At 45.0% G+C, this 15,556-nt stretch overlaps 1 protein-coding gene across 1 annotated transcript; it reads right to left on the minus strand.

The window, feature by feature from the left end:
* Positions 1 to 631: 631 nt before the first annotated feature.
* LOC121962687 (insulin receptor substrate 2-like) lies at positions 632 to 15,130 on the minus strand. The gene is made up of 3 exons (XM_042512939.1): positions 12,267 to 15,130; positions 11,591 to 12,090; positions 632 to 3,619 (listed from the first exon to the last, which is right to left on the minus strand). Exons 1-3 carry the CDS (start codon positions 14,939 to 14,941, stop codon positions 3,615 to 3,617), a joined length of 3,180 nt encoding a protein of 1,059 aa, XP_042368873.1. The 5' UTR covers positions 14,942 to 15,130; the 3' UTR covers positions 632 to 3,614.
* Between the last annotated feature and the right edge of the window lie 426 nt (positions 15,131 to 15,556).

A 15,556-nucleotide genomic window follows, 5' to 3' on the forward strand; every position in this document is an offset into this window, starting at 1 on the left:
TCTTGATAAACAACTATTAGACTTTGTGCCAAATGCCTGATATTCCAGGGAGAAGGGGGAGAGAAGAGAGGCAGGATGGGATATGGAGTTTTCTGAAGTTGATAATTAGCAGTTTAGAGGAAGATAAACTCTAAAATCAGTGTCTTTTGGAAGGAAACTACTTAAAGTGACACTATTGTAACATTTGAAAAATGAAATCACATTCTTTCCACAAATATAAAAGTTGAATTCATATGCAACAACAGACAGTCCTGATTCAGTTTCTGACTTTATGACTCATGTTAACATATGATATTATTTTTTAAATTTTTATTGATTATTCATATTTTATTTATACATTACATACAATTCTGAATTACATTCAGCAAAGGTTAGTGTGTTTTAAAGCATTTCTTACATATAAAATATTTTATATTTATTTTTACTGTACTTGTGATAAAAAAGGAATTCCTTCAAGCAAAAAATATAATAATAATAATAATTAATATTATTAGTGTTAGTAGTAGTAGTGGTAGGTCCATTTAATATTATTATGTTGAGAATGTCTTAACATCACTACACAGTCATACTTCTTTTCATTTAGGCTGCATGAAATAATAGTTGTAGAAATAAAATACTGAAGACAAAGTTGTACCTCTTTAAATAAATTCATTTATTTCTGTAGGTTGCTATCCATAATCAATACAGACAAAAGCAATACTTGACTACCAGAATTTATAAATCATTATAATCATCTCTTGTGAGCATCACAATAAACAGTATATTGAATTATGTACAATGGAAGACGACGACACATTCAGACTGAGTCACTCTGAGATCAATCTGTAAAAGAAGAGTCCGTCCATGGACACAGAAAATGGGGAAAGCGCTTTGAGACATGTCAAGAACAAAGTTCCCAGCGACAAAAACAAAATACACTTGGCAGAGAGAGAAATGTACAAGGAGCAAAACAGCTTCTGCTCGCCACAAAAGAGAAAATAAATCATCGATGCAATGTTACATTTGGTTCCACGGTTGTAAACTAGATCGTATTCATGTCACTATTGCATATGCCATTAGGTAAAGTGTGTCAACAAGGCAAAGAGATTTCTATAATAAAATAGACAGAGCATTTTTTTTCATATAGTCACAGAGACCATGTGGGAGAAAGCATACAATTCACTGTACAACCTCAAAGCAAAAAACCCGTCCCCTTTTTAAAAATCTGTAGCCAAAGTCTTTACATAGGAATATCATTGCAACATAGGTAAAATCTAAGTACTCTAGTTATGTTCAATAGATTTTTAGTTAAACTCTCTCTATGTACACAATATACACATTCAAGACTCTGAAGATAAATAGATACCACAATTTAGCGTGGTACAGCTCCAATGTTATTCAGCTCTGTCAAAACCATTTCCCACGTTATGTTTGTGTGGTGTTTCCACCAGCGATACATTCAGACATGGTTTTAAGTGTTACAATCTACTGTACACTAAAGGGGTTGTGAGCCAGTTGGAGTTGGCACAGTGGACAACGCAAAGACCACACAGTCGGGATAGCATGGAGGGCTTTCAGACAATGTTTACCATTGTTTTGCTTTGCTGTGTTTTATTTCCTGATCAAAACAAGACTATGTAACACTTTAAAGAAGGAAATAACACATTATTCCCCTAACAATAAAAGAAAGGCGAATTTATCAGCAGTAAAACACCTTTTCTACAGCCTTGGTATGACCACCAGTTTATGTTAGCTTGTGGTAGCTAATGTTAGCTAAAATTACAGAGTCAGTTTGCTTAGTTTTTTTAAATTCATATACATTTAGCATTATCCTGAAATTGCTACTGGTAGCCACAGTGACTGCTGTTCAGCAACATTTACCCTAGCCTCATTCTGAAAATAGGAAATGTAACTTTTAAATGATGAAATACTGATGGTAGCTAATGCCAGCTAACCACTAATGGTAGCTAATTTCAGCCAGTCGCTAATGGTAGCTCATTTTTAGCCAGTCAATAGTAAGTAATGTCAACCTGTAACTAATGGTTGCTAATGTCAGCCAGTAGCTAATGGTAGCTAATATCAGACTACAGTACATGGTGGCTAATGTTAGCAAACATTACATCCACACTTCTGCTGTTCAACAGAATTTAGCCAGACTGAATGATTTTCTCTACTTGTGCTATATATTTTAGCATTTAGCATTATCCCGTCACACAGTTGCCACTTTGTTAAATAGTTAAATAGTCTTGCTTTAACTTGTATCATTACATAATGCTCTTCTTCTGCCAGAGCTTTTTGTGCTGTCTGCCATATACATTTTCCAGACAGCTAGTTCTCCAGTGAGCACTCCATAATGGTGCCAGATGTGGCTTTTGGCCTCTTTTCTTGTATTTTTTTTTTAGTGTTGCACAGCTCTCCTTCCCTTACTGATTGTCCAGTATTGCTGACACTAGCGCCCCCCTTTCCCCCTTTACTTCAGCCCTCACTGTTTGACCAGAAACCGTCTCGACTGTGCCCCAACTTTGACTTTAAAAAAAAAAAAAAAAAATCGGCTCCACCCCTCCAATCGTCACCTCAACTATACAGTTGTACCGTCAAACGATATCACAGCAGGGCGGCCTGTGTCGCGCTCATCGGCAGGCCATAGGTTTGAAGGTAGGAGTGTGTGAGGTTTTCAGGCTCAAGTGACTGAGGAACTGTGGGAGGTACAGTGCATTCAGATGCCTGGTGTTGTGGGGTCTGAGCTGAGTTATAAAGACATGCATAACTCTTAAAGACATTTAGAAATATATTTCTATAAGTCCAGCGCTTTGATTGGACAAAAAAATAAACTAGGTTAGAATAAATAAGAAATTAGTAATTAAGAAAATACTTTAATATCAATACGATAAATCAGATCTCAAGCAGCCCCACGGTACTGTACATTTCTGAAATAACATTTTTAATAATAAGCTAGGCTATTTACTTTCCACGACAGAATAACAATATAGAGATGTAGGTCCAAACAGACATACCGTAATAGAATATTTATCTCTTATTTCATAGAAAACATAAGGACAATATAGACATTAAGGCATTGGGTCGGTCTTATCAGACATTCATCTTCCAAAAATAAATAACATATCTAATCTAAATATATTTATATACTCAGTGTACCTTGGTATCCTCACTCCCTGGGCCATTTCTATAGCAGGTTTCATTGTTCGCTGTCACACTGGTTGGTCGTACTTTGTCTCAGACACACACTCGCACTCACACAGGCAGTCCTGAAACTACCCTCAAGTAAATAAATAGCATCTGGGTACCTTTAATATTTTGTTATTATCGCTTCTGTGCTTGCGCCGAAATGTGGGTCACAGGAGAAATGGCCTCTGAAAGCGCAGGGGAACATGACGCGCACCAACACACAACACACACATCCACCCACGCACACACAAACACACCTGTCCTGCCTTCAGCAAATTCATGACATGCATAGATGGTGACCCGCTTGTTTGCTAAGTGTGTGTGAGTGTTGCTGGGGGTCCAGACAGTCTTTTAGGGCCACAGAGCCCAGTGGAAGGGCAAAGTTTTTTGTTTTTTTTTGTCGAGCAGCAGGTCGGTGAAGACGCCAAGTCAGACAATACAGGAGTCCTTCAGTCTGAAAGAGAACACAAGAGAGAAAAAGACGGAGTTAGTGGAAATATCTCTTATCATTTCAACACTTTTTGGCTAGTACACTTCTTAAATCATATATTCTCCAACAGTCGCATACTGTTAATTACTGTTTGATGAGCATTTGCAGCCATTTGCATCTAAAACTTCCCTGAATAATAAAGCAGCTAATGTAACAACCGTTTTTGCATATTAGAGGAAAGAGGAGTGAGCGGGGATATTTTAAGAGCCCCTTTCTGCCTGAGTAAACCCCAGTTTGTAGCCTGATTATTTCCCCACAAACAACGGCCGGTGCCAACAATGCAGAACTTTGAGCCAGCAGACATGAGAGGTCTGAGAGAATAGTCTTGTACTGTACAGCGTGAACTCATTCAGACTCAGATTAGGCTGCGTTTCTGTGCCACAATAACAAGGAGACACTGAGAAAAGCAGCTCGAACAACAAGAACAGTGAGTGCTAAAAACACAGGTTAACCCCCCCGAATCCTGGATCGATATCAGTTTTCTTGTGCTGCATTTGGAATGCCTTTCACAAGCTATTGACCCTTTAAAACCTGAGCAAAAAGGCAATAACCAACTGGGCAAGCAATTTCCTGGAAATAGCAGGAAATTAGTAAAAGAAAATAGGGGAAAAATAGGGGATGATTACTAGAAAATATATTTAAAAAAAGGGAAAAATGTCCCGCAAAACACAAAATATTATTACAACGTAAGCGTAAATCAACATGAACCGGCCCCCCCCTCCGCCCTAACCCATCTCAATGCTCTCGTGTTGTGGTTGGATGGTGCGTTTCTTTCCTAACACACCAGCTGTTTTGCCCGGGAAGCGTTTGAAGGACGGCGAGCAGAGGGGAGGGGGTTGCTGTTAGTGTGAGGCTGGTCCGCAACTGTCGTTATTACATAATCTGAGAGTGATGGGGGTTGGGGGTCTCCTGTCGCGCTGCCGTGTTGCTATGGACACACGCTGAGGAGGAGAGGAGAAGCAGTGGCAGCGAGCAGTACAGTAGCTGAAACAGAGAGAATCATTTATCTTGCAGTGGTAATTATGAAGGTTTTGTGGCCGTTGTTGTCTGTGAGAGGAGGAGGGGGTGCAGGCAGAATAAAGGAGGGCTTAGCTGGAAGTCAGAGTGGTGGTCAGAGGGAGGGAGGGAGGGAGGGGCACTGGGTCAACTGGAAGCTTCCAGGAAGAGATGGAGTCCAGCGGTTAAGGGCTCACAGCTGAGCAAAGGGCTGCAAATGTGGGTGTGGGGACGAAGCTTTGAGGAGGACAATGTCCTCGCTGCAGCCATGTGTCATGAAACCACAGGAGGATTACACGGCTGTCGTTGGGCTGGGGAACTTCTATCTGTGTGAGGCTGATGAAACTCGGATAGCCACAAAAATGCACAGCGGCTGAGCTGAAAGGCTGTTTTTTTGTTAGTTTCATGAAAAGCTGCCATTTTTGGAGCCGTCACTCGATGTACATATAAAGAAACAGCCTTGAAAAACACTGTTTTAGTATCTAAATTCTATTTTTTCAAAAATGTTAAATAGAGATGGATGGAGGGTAGTTCAAGACACTAGAGGTGCATTAAATCAGTGGTTCCAAACTGGTGGATCGCAGTCCAAAAGTAGGTCACGTGCACATTCTGAATGGACTGCAAGTGCAGGTTTGTTTTCGAGAACAGCAACTACCTCATTGCCTTGTTCTTGGTATTATGTGGCCTGCTTTTATTTATTTATTTATTTATTGCTTTTATCTTTTAAAAAGTACTAATCATTTTTTACAGTTTCTGGCTATGATGAATGTTATCAAGGTGGTCTAGGCTAAGCCCCATTTGTCCTCAAATCTTGCCCCTTGTTTTAACTCATTGCACTTTATCATTGCAATTTGTTTAATTTCAATCTGTTTAAAGCCTGTGAATTTTGTTACATGTTGTCAATAAAAACTGTACAAGTGGTAAATATGCAGATCTTGAACTAAAGATCTAAATCCTATGCAAAGTCAGTCCTAGTTATAAACACTAAGTGGATAATTTTACTATAATTTTATTGCCAATTTCCACACAGATTTTAGTCAAATTTATGCTCAATTATGATGAGCTGAAATCTGGACAGGCCAAAACAAACAAATGCCCACACCTTGCATTAGCCAGCTGCTGACCGCAGAGTAGCCGCTGGCTCTCGCTGATCTGCCCCTGGCCGTCTAATCTCGCCTGCAGAGGCTGTAATCTCATCTGGAGCCGTGGCTGGCTAAATGTGGGGAACGCTGGCCACGCAGTTATCTAGCAGCTAGCGCTTCTGTCTGGAACATCCCGGCCTACTTTAGCCCCCCTCCTCCCCGTGCCATAACACACACACACACACACACACACACACACATACACACACTGCCTGGAAACTCTGACACAAGAGCCTGCGGTGTTACGTGTTTGTTCTCTATATATCAAGTAACATGGCATTTTGAAACTTAGCTTTTTGCAACTGCTTTGTTGTGTTTGCGAGATCTCAGCTTCAATTCAGGTCTGACGGAGATGTAAATCAACTATTCGTGTGTGTGTGTGTGTGTGTTGGAGGCAGTGTGCACGGATGCAGCAACAATAGACTGAACAATCAGGCTGATGGCTGAAATCAGGTGTCACCTTTAGGTATAATACTGCAAATGCCAGAACAAAATGTGACATGGAGAAAAGAAGTGGAGCCACACGGGCGCCACAAAGTAATGATGCTGGCCACAATTCCAGCAGTGGAAAAAGTGGTATCAATGCAGCCCTTATTCAAATGTATGGCTCAATGTGTGTGTGGGCAACATGCATCTGCAGATTTGGTTTATAATATGTCATAAAGCACTGAAAAAAACAAAGCTCAAGATTATGTCATCAAAATCACCTGACAGCTGCGTCTATTGAGCATGCTCAGAGCAAGTTAGGGATGCATGGCTGTGCAGCCAGACCCCTTTCGCTCAATGCACCCTCTCACATCACAACACAGGAAATGTAACATAGATATACGTAACACGCTCTCATTTCGATCTGCCCACCACATCATCCCCCCGCGATGACATCACTCGCAATACTACCAACTGAATGACGTTAAGGGGAAGTGGGATTTGAGTAGATGGACACGAATGCTTCTAATCTGCCCGATGAATTACACACACACGATGCTGATGGTCACGCTCTGTGCAGCCTGTGGGTGCGGCAGATGGTGGGCTGTCATTAGTGGAGGGATAGTGAGTAGGTAGTGATGTGTGTGTGCATGAGAAAAAGACATATAGTGGTCCGTGCTAGTGTGGACATGGGAAGAGAAATCAGTGTAATGAGAGTGTTTGCGTGTGTGTGAAGAAGGGGCAGTGGCAGGTGGTTAACCCCCCTAACTACACACACACACACACACGCACACTTGCCCTACAGAGAGTGGCCATCTGCTACAAGCACTCAGGAGGATCTTGGAGTGTCACAGCAGGACTCTTCTAGTTTTGGAGCCCCCTTTTCATTTTTTCACCCACCTTCTATCCCACATTGACTAATAACTGTAGTAAGAATCATCAGTGGTGAAAGAGGTAAAAGTACTAATACCACCGTGTGAAAATACTCAGTTACAAGTAAAAGTCCTGCATTGAGGATGGTACATAAGTAAAAGTAAGTTTAATCAGGAAAATGTACTTAAAATATTAAAAGTAAAAGCACCCAATATAGGAAAAAAAAACCTCAAAATTATTTAAAAATTAATTTGTTTTAAATAAAAATTTGTTTTAAATAAAAATTATTTAAAACAGATGGAAATAAAACCAAAAAAAGTCAAAATAATTAAAAAAAAAAAAAAATAGGGAAAAAACCTCCAATATTTAAATTATTTATACTATTTAAAAAACTCAAAATTATTAAAAAATAGAAAAAGACTAAAATGTTCATCAGTATAGTTGTCAATTAATTTTCTGCAAACTGACTAATTGATTGATGAATTAATTGTTGCAGCTGTACTTGCATTAACCGTTCGGTAATTCAATTTATAGCAAAGCATCATATTATATAAACTCTACTTATGTTTTTCATGCAAAAACCTTAATCTGTAAAGTAACTAAAGTTGTCAGGTATAAAGTAGCATGACAAGAAAATACTCAAGTAAAGTACCTCAAATTCATATTTAAGTACAGTACTTGAGTAAATGTACTCAGTTACATTCCACCACTGAGAGTAATCTCTGTGCAAATCAAGCTTCTTGAGTGGTCACAGAGGAAGCCGGTCGTCGCCGTCAGATAAAGGTATTAGTCAGACGGGGAGGTGGAAAGAGAGACGGCTGACTTGGCTAATCTGGGTCTGGTACAGAACATCCACCTGGCTGAGCTGCGGCTAGCCAGCACCGCGGGAGGAGACAGGTAACTGAGGTTAGTAACTGAGGTTAGGGCAGAGGTAAACACCACCTTCCAGTCACATGGTCTGGCCCGCTGACAAAAGAAGAGGTAAACAAACACCTGACCCTTATGCCAGGCATTAGGACATCTAAGCTGGCACTAGATGAAGCAACGAAAAAAAAAGAAAACAGATCCAGTTGTCAGAAGCTTATGACTTCAGGGGTTTGTTGAGCGCAGTCACATTTCTCACTGTGGGGGCGGTCACGTGGGACTGGGGGGCTAAATTCCAGTTAGGGCTGATCGTTTTCACTTTCATCCTGACGAAAAAAAAATTCCTCCAGAAAGGAGGCACATGAAGACAAGTTTTCACTCCAGCAAAACTACATTTAAGTGAGACGGTTAACTGATCAGCTGAGCAGTGGCACCTACAAAGGGGGCCAGGGGGTGCCATGGCCCCCCTGATATAATTGGAGGCCAATATCACTATATTTAAGAGGCTGTGGCATGCAAACCTTTTAAGCTAAAGCAAAGGCTGTGGTATCATGTTAAACTAGTCAACCTAAGGCATCCACTGGTAGCAAACATGTCACAATAACTTGTCTGGAAGGAAGATAAAAAAAGCTACAAATCTAGGCTAAATTTTGTTGACCAAACAACTGGCAATGCCATTTTCAAAGTGGTCCGTTGTACTCTCACAGCAAGACATCTGAATGAAGATGAGTCCTGTTGTAGAGTCTCTCTGAAACTTGAAAAGGCTTGCTCCAAGTAAATGTTTTGTTCCTTACAATCAATGTACTCCTTCAAATTAAAGCTGAAGATGACGTCCTCAAAGGTCTTGTTTTGTCCACAACCCAAAGAGATTCATTTTACTGTCTTAGGGGAGGACAGAAAGCTGGAATCAGAGAATTTTAACTTACTTTTAACCAACTTACTTAAACTAACTTTTAACTCAAATTAGTTGGCGATTAATTAAATAGTTGGAAAGTAATCGATTAATCGTCACAGCCATAGTAAAGGCAGATGATAGAGGAATATCCCAAGTTCAGAAAATGACATTTTACAGTAATGCAGCCTTAAAAAAAGGAAACGACAACAGTTATATGATATTCAAAATTGAAGACAGTATCTACAATCACGATATCAATATGTTATTGATGTATTACTGTCTACAGCAGAAGCAATTTCCTGAAATTCAGCTGTGGCATTTTGTTTTGGTGTGCCGCCACAGGATCTTCAGGGGCCCCTTCTGGTCACCCCTTTGAAAAATTTCTGCGGGGGGCCACTGCAGCCGAGGTGTTTGGCTGGATTCAAAACCCTGCAGGCTTTTGGATCAGAATGGCACATGGTCCGGGGCCCCAGCGTGACGTCGCGATACACACAAAAACCAAAGCCCTTCTCCAGTGGGGCCCCGCACCAAAAACCCCCAGCGGCACACTTTGACCTCCTTCACCCCGCTTCGCCACACAACAGCAGGACTGAGCGTTCTGTAAACAAGCTATCGGGTCTGCCATCCCGCGCTCCCAGAATGCACCTTGCTCCAAAAGGAGTGAGCCTCACCAATGAGTTTATTTGTTGCTTTAAAAAGCCCCAAGTCCCTCCCCTCCCCTTTCTACTGAGCATACAAGGCTGCGCTCCATCTCCCCCTCTCTGCTTGTCTTACTTCTGCTAAGTGAACAGCCTAATGAGGCAGAAGGGCAGTGGAGTGCACGTGCCATCCTGCTCCATTATGCACACATTCGTTTGCTCGCCCACAAACAGCCAGGCTCTGGAAAACAAAACAGGCCACTCTCCCCCCTCTCTGTCTTTCTCGCTCCCTTTCTCTCTGCACATCTCTGCCAAGTGTTCACGGATGCAGGCTACACCACTGGAAAAAAAAAAAAAAAAAAAAAAAAAGATCCCCGAGAGAGAAAAACAGCTCTTGCTGCTCTGCATGCGTACGTGCTACAGTCCACATGTATGTGCACGACTGTTTTCCCCTCCCTCTCCTCCTGCTCAATAACATCCAAGCTTTATTAGCGCCATAAAAATATTTGTACTCCATCGAAACATGAGTATGGGACACGTGCAAGCAGATGAAAACAAACATGCGAGCGCATGTTGTTAAGAGCGCTGTGAATGAAAATTGTGGAAGCTTCATTAACTAAAAAACAAACATTTGACTTCAGTCATGTGTGCCACTGTCAATTTGACAATGTCCAGGATGACGCATTTAAGAATGCCTCGAGGAAAATAACCGATTTTCCATACTGTGGGGGCTGCTTGTGTTTGTTTGGTACTCTTTATTTTTTTGGCACTGACTGCAAATAACAACTTTCTTTCTGTAGTGTTTACCTGAAACATAATATAGCTCCTCTCTGCACACACAGGGGCCGTGTGGTGAAATAAAAGCCACTTTCTATTCAAATGGCCCGCAGCCGGGAAACAAAAACAGGCCCCTCTCACAGCAACTTTTCAAACCCGCTCAGCCAGGAATGTGGACCGTGACATCCAGTTACCTGATGGCCGCATAGCAACTCGCCCACTTTTGTTGTTTTCCCTCACTGTGCCTGCAAGGACACAAACACATATCCACTTGTTCCGGGGCCTCACATGTCAAGGGTGCAACCCCCCTCCTCCTGCCGCTCCAACCCCTTTCTTCGCGCTCGCAAACACATGTGAGCTCACTGTGTCCTGTAAACGGCGTGGGGACAGGGGGTCAAACTTGGCTTTAATGTCAACACTGGGTTTGTTTACACCGTCTGCTGTCCCACGCCAAAAAGCTTTATTTGGTCCAGTGGGATATTCTGGGACGCTGTATTGATCATGAAGGTGGTGGGAATAAAAAGTCTATAGAGGTCACATTGATGTGCAACACATCCGAAAGCCTACCCAACTGAAAAACAACAGGCGGAAGTGCCTGCGGCTCTCTGTGACATTAGGAGGCCTGAGCAACACTTGTGTCTGATGTTTCGTAATGAATCTTAAGTCTCTTGTTTTGCACTTTCATTCATAATCAGCGTTGGTGGAATCCCAAAATCTGCTTGTGTATTTTTAGTATGTGCAGCCCACGACAGCAGCAGGGAGGCAGCGTCCTGCTCAGTCGTGGTGCTTGTTTACTTCAGAGCTCTCAGCCTGGTCACGTTTCATAGCAGCCCTGTGCTGCCTTCACATGCTGTGGGAAATATTGGCAATACCAAATATGTATAATTGAAAAAAGGCAAAAATGTGATGCATTGCAGCTAAAATCAGAGTGCGCTCTTCTTTAGTTTGACACCTAATGGCACAATGTTATTTGATTGCAAAAGGTGCCACAAAAATGCTACAGAAGTTGAAATTGCTCAGAAGTAGGAGCTTTGGAGGAGCACCTGAAGGCCGCATCAGCACCACCTACGTGTACTTTGAAATCCACACTTTGAATTCAAATCTGCAGGAAACAAAAGTTTATCTTCATCCCTGTTTTTCTCCTCTTCCATTTGCCTGCCAACTGTACAGTCTTTTCCTACAGTGAAGCCAAAACAAGAGCTGCCGTTCACATTCCTCGGACATTTTCTTCCCCATTTCTAAACAGTAACACCTTTAGGCGCTTTAAGCTGAAAGTTGAGATAAAATATTTACCAGAACACATCTGACAGCGAACCTCACTCACCTTTGGCAGTGGTTGCAGCCTCCTTGAATCCCAAACAGACATATGGTGAGCTGTGTAATCCATTGATACCCCCTTTGCAGCTGCTGGTGGGTTTGAAGCCAGCCAGGTCCTCGCATTTCTCCATGTCCCTTTTGTCCAGCAGGTTCAAGGCAATGTAGTTCAGACCGTTGGGGTAGGCGGTCGAGCTCTGCCGGTTCACGGGGCTGCCGCTGTACTCCTCGTCTGAGCCCTCGCTGCTCCGGGATGAGATGTTCTCCACCGAGCTGTGCCTCTTTACAGCGTCCCCCCGGGCGAAGGAGGGGAAGACCGGCGTCACAGTGGCAGTGGAGGAGAAGGTCTCAGAGCTGTGGCGCCGACGTCCCTGCGGATTGGCGCGGATCACCTTGGCGGAGCAGTCGGGGTCAAGTGTGGAGGATGTGGCTCCGAGCAGGAAGACCCCAATGGTTTCTGGGACTCCCTGGTCCTCCAAAGAGAGTCTCCTCTCCCTGCTGCTCTGGCTGCTGCAAATTCAAAATATGACTCATTAGTCAGCTTTTTCTTTGATTTTTTGCACAATTCTGCTTCTTTTTTGTTCACTTTGCGGTACACACTGTACTGTGTGTGTATTTGCCTTTACCTTCAATCATACAGTCAGACCCCCTTCAAAATAAAATATAACGAATGATAAAAATTATACCTTGCAGTGTTTTGAGGAACAAGCTGTGGGGGCGAGCTGGTCATCCCAAACGTCATCTCAGTGTAGTCATTTTTCACCTCATCACCGAGGCCCTGAGACCCTTTCTCACCGTCCAGATGGTACACTCTGTCCTCCTCTGAGCACATGGATAACTCTGGGAGTGTGTCCAAGCGCTCAGCGGGAGTGTCAGCCTCCTTTGGCGAGTGCGAGCCCAGCTCTAAGTTCATGTAGTCTGTCAGAGAGGACCTCCCAGGGCCCCCGCTGCTGGAGCCCAGTGATGAGGACCGGCTCTCTGTGGATACAGTGGAGGGTGGGGAGAATCTGGTGCCGCTGAAGTCAATGTTGATGTATTCCCCGGGGCTTCTGGGTTCTCCGGGGAGGGGGTGCTCATTCATGCTGGGCAGGGTCCTCAGGGTGTCCAGGGAGAGCCTGTTTGGTCGGCCGAGCCTCCCTCTGTAGGGGAGGGTCTCCGCCCGGTTGTGTCTGACTGGAGATGGGACGGAGGGGCTCAGCGGTGAGGTCTGAGCCGCACTGGGCTGCATCACAGAGTAATAGTCCGACTCCCCCGCCCTCTGCCTCAAACTCTGAGGGCTCATCAACACGTACTGGCTGCTCTCCTCAGTCTTGGAGGCTTGAAGTTTCGCAGGCAGCGTGAGGGAGCCGGCCTGGTACGCTGACCTCACTGGTGGAGCTTCACCAGCCAGCAGGCCCATGTAGTAGTCAGGGGGGGTCTGGAGTGGAGGTGGGTTTCCAGGTGACATGTTCATGTATTCGCCATTCCTGTCCGGGCTTTCCATGGAGGATTTGGAGCCGCACCACATCCTCATGTAGCCGTTGTCCTCCAGAGAGCTGCTGCAGGGGGAGTTGGTCTTGTATCCGCCGCTGGCAGCCGCCTGAGGATGCACCCTGGGGTTCACAATCTGCTTCGGCGCTGAGACGCACATGGGGCTCATGGGCACGTAGTTGTCTACCTTGCCAGACTGGGCAGCTACACCTGGCGTCATTGGCATGTAGCCATCATCGGCGAGGTTGCTGCTGGAGCTCCTGGATGAACCGATTTCGATGTCGCCGTAATCCTCAGGGTAGCTCACTTTGGGGGAGGCGGAGTGGGAGTTGTGACCATGTGCCATCCTCATGAGTGTGTACTCATCCAGGGAGGCTGAGGACAGCGGCGCCACTACTCTCTGTTGACGCGGTGTGGTTAGGGAGTGCGTCCGCTTCCTGTAAGCCTTGTCATACGCAAGCCCCTCGCCACCAGACCTGCTCCCATTCGCCCCCTCCATTATCATGTAGCCACAAGGGTCGCTGATGTCACGGGATGGAGGCGTGCTGGACAGAGAGTCAGGGGTGTCGCTGCGGGTCAGGGGGAGGTATCTGAGCTCCCCTGGGCTGGAGCTGTAATCGTCACACAGCATGAAGCCAGTGTCACTGAGGGAGCCAGAGATGGAGGCGCTGCAGCTGAAAGGCCGCCTGGCTTTGTCAGGAGTGCAGACACCAGCCCCCCCTCTGGGGGACATGCTGATGGGACTGGAGGTGCCAGGTGGGGAGTTGGATACGGGCATGGAGCGGCTGTGATGCAGGTTGGAGGCGGACTCCAGCATCCTGCAGGTGCGCCCGCTGCTGAGTGTGTGAGACCTGATGAGGTGGTTCGCAGAGTTCGGGCTGGTGGGACTCCCACTCACAGATATGGACATGGACACAGGGCGGGTCACGCTTCCGTCCCCCTCGCTCGCTGTTCTTATCCGACAGGACGTGAACTTCCTCCCTGGGGACGTTGCTGCCATGCTATCAGTCCTGGATCTCCTCACCAGGCCGGTCTGACTGGGGGGGAGGTTGTTGAGGTTGCGTCGTGTGGGCACAGAGATGGGGTTAGTGCTGGCTGACTGGCTCTTGCTCCTCGGCCTGAACTCTGACAGCTCCTTCATGGCCTTCATGGCCTCGAGGATGGTCTCGTGGATGTTCTGCGCCACCACAGAGTCCTCCACCTGCATCCAGAACTCCCCAGGCCCGGTGACCGCTGAGCGACCCACCTCTATAAAAAAGAAGCTGTCTGAGTGTCCACACCTCCTGATGTTCATGAGCTGTAAGCTGACAGCAGCTGTTTCTGAGTTCAGTTTGACAAAGCTGATGGTGCGGCTGGACAAACACAGTCTGTACACTCCAGTGAGGTTCTTGATCTGACCCAAGCCTTTGGATTTCAAGTTGACCTGCCATACCTCCTTATAGGCAGCTATTGCAGGAGATATGAGTCCGTAGCTGGCTTCCTCAAAGCCCACTAAAGACGAGGTGGAAGCTGGGCTGTCGTACACTTTCCCCTCGGCTATTAGATCAGTCAAAACCGTGTACCAGCTCTCCTGCTCCTGCTCGTTGTCCGCAGCCACAGCGAAGTACTCGTCCTTGGTGTAGAGGGCGATGAGGTGCTTGTGTTTGGCGTCTGCGCGTTTGTTTACGCACAGACAGGAGTCCAAAGTTATGACCCTTTTCGCCGCGGACTTGTTCCTCCATTTCTTCTCGCTTTCATAATACTCCAGCCGGGCAGGGCAGCGCTCGATGGGCTCCCGGAGCACGAAGAAGCGCCTGTGTCCGTGTTTCTGCTTCCTCAGGTATCCGCACTTCTTCACACCGTTCGTCCCATTGGATAACAGGTGTCCCCCCGTCGCCGGAGGACTTGCCATTTCTCTCCGTTTCTCCTTTCAAGTTCAAGATAACCTTTTCTTATCAAATAGGACAAAAAAAAAAACTTTAACCCGTTTTATTTTTTTTAATCCATCGCAGACACCGATATGCGTGTCCGCGCGCCGTCACGGCAAAAGCAACAGTGCAGTCGCAGCAGACCAGAGACCGATCTGATCCTGGAGAAAAACAACATGTGACGCTGCTGCTCTAAAAACAGAATAAAACACAGAGTCATAGGGGGGCGGCGCGTGCTGCAGGGGCCGTGCCTGTCCATCACACGGATCTGACGCCGCTGATTGGCTCTTTAAATAATTCAAGGCAGACAAGCCCCGCCCTCTGCTGTTCCAACAGCTCTCTCGTGTAGAAACCACGGTACAAACAGAAAATATGAGCAGAAAAACAGTCCATGCCTACTGTGAAATGAAAGTGTAAGCATGAAAAACACACTATGCATATTATAAAGGTGTTTTTGTCTTAAGACAAGAGTGTCATTTCCATTAAAATTTATTATTCTTATTATTATTTTCATTCTAAAATGTGATAGATATTTGAATTAAAATAATGCTGTATTGTACCCATTCATTTATCGGGCTATAACATTGTAAACAACCCTG

This window comes from Plectropomus leopardus, chromosome 24 (assembly GCF_008729295.1).
Source record: "Plectropomus leopardus isolate mb chromosome 24, YSFRI_Pleo_2.0, whole genome shotgun sequence".
Classification (NCBI taxonomy): Eukaryota; Metazoa; Chordata; class Actinopteri; order Perciformes; family Serranidae; genus Plectropomus; species Plectropomus leopardus.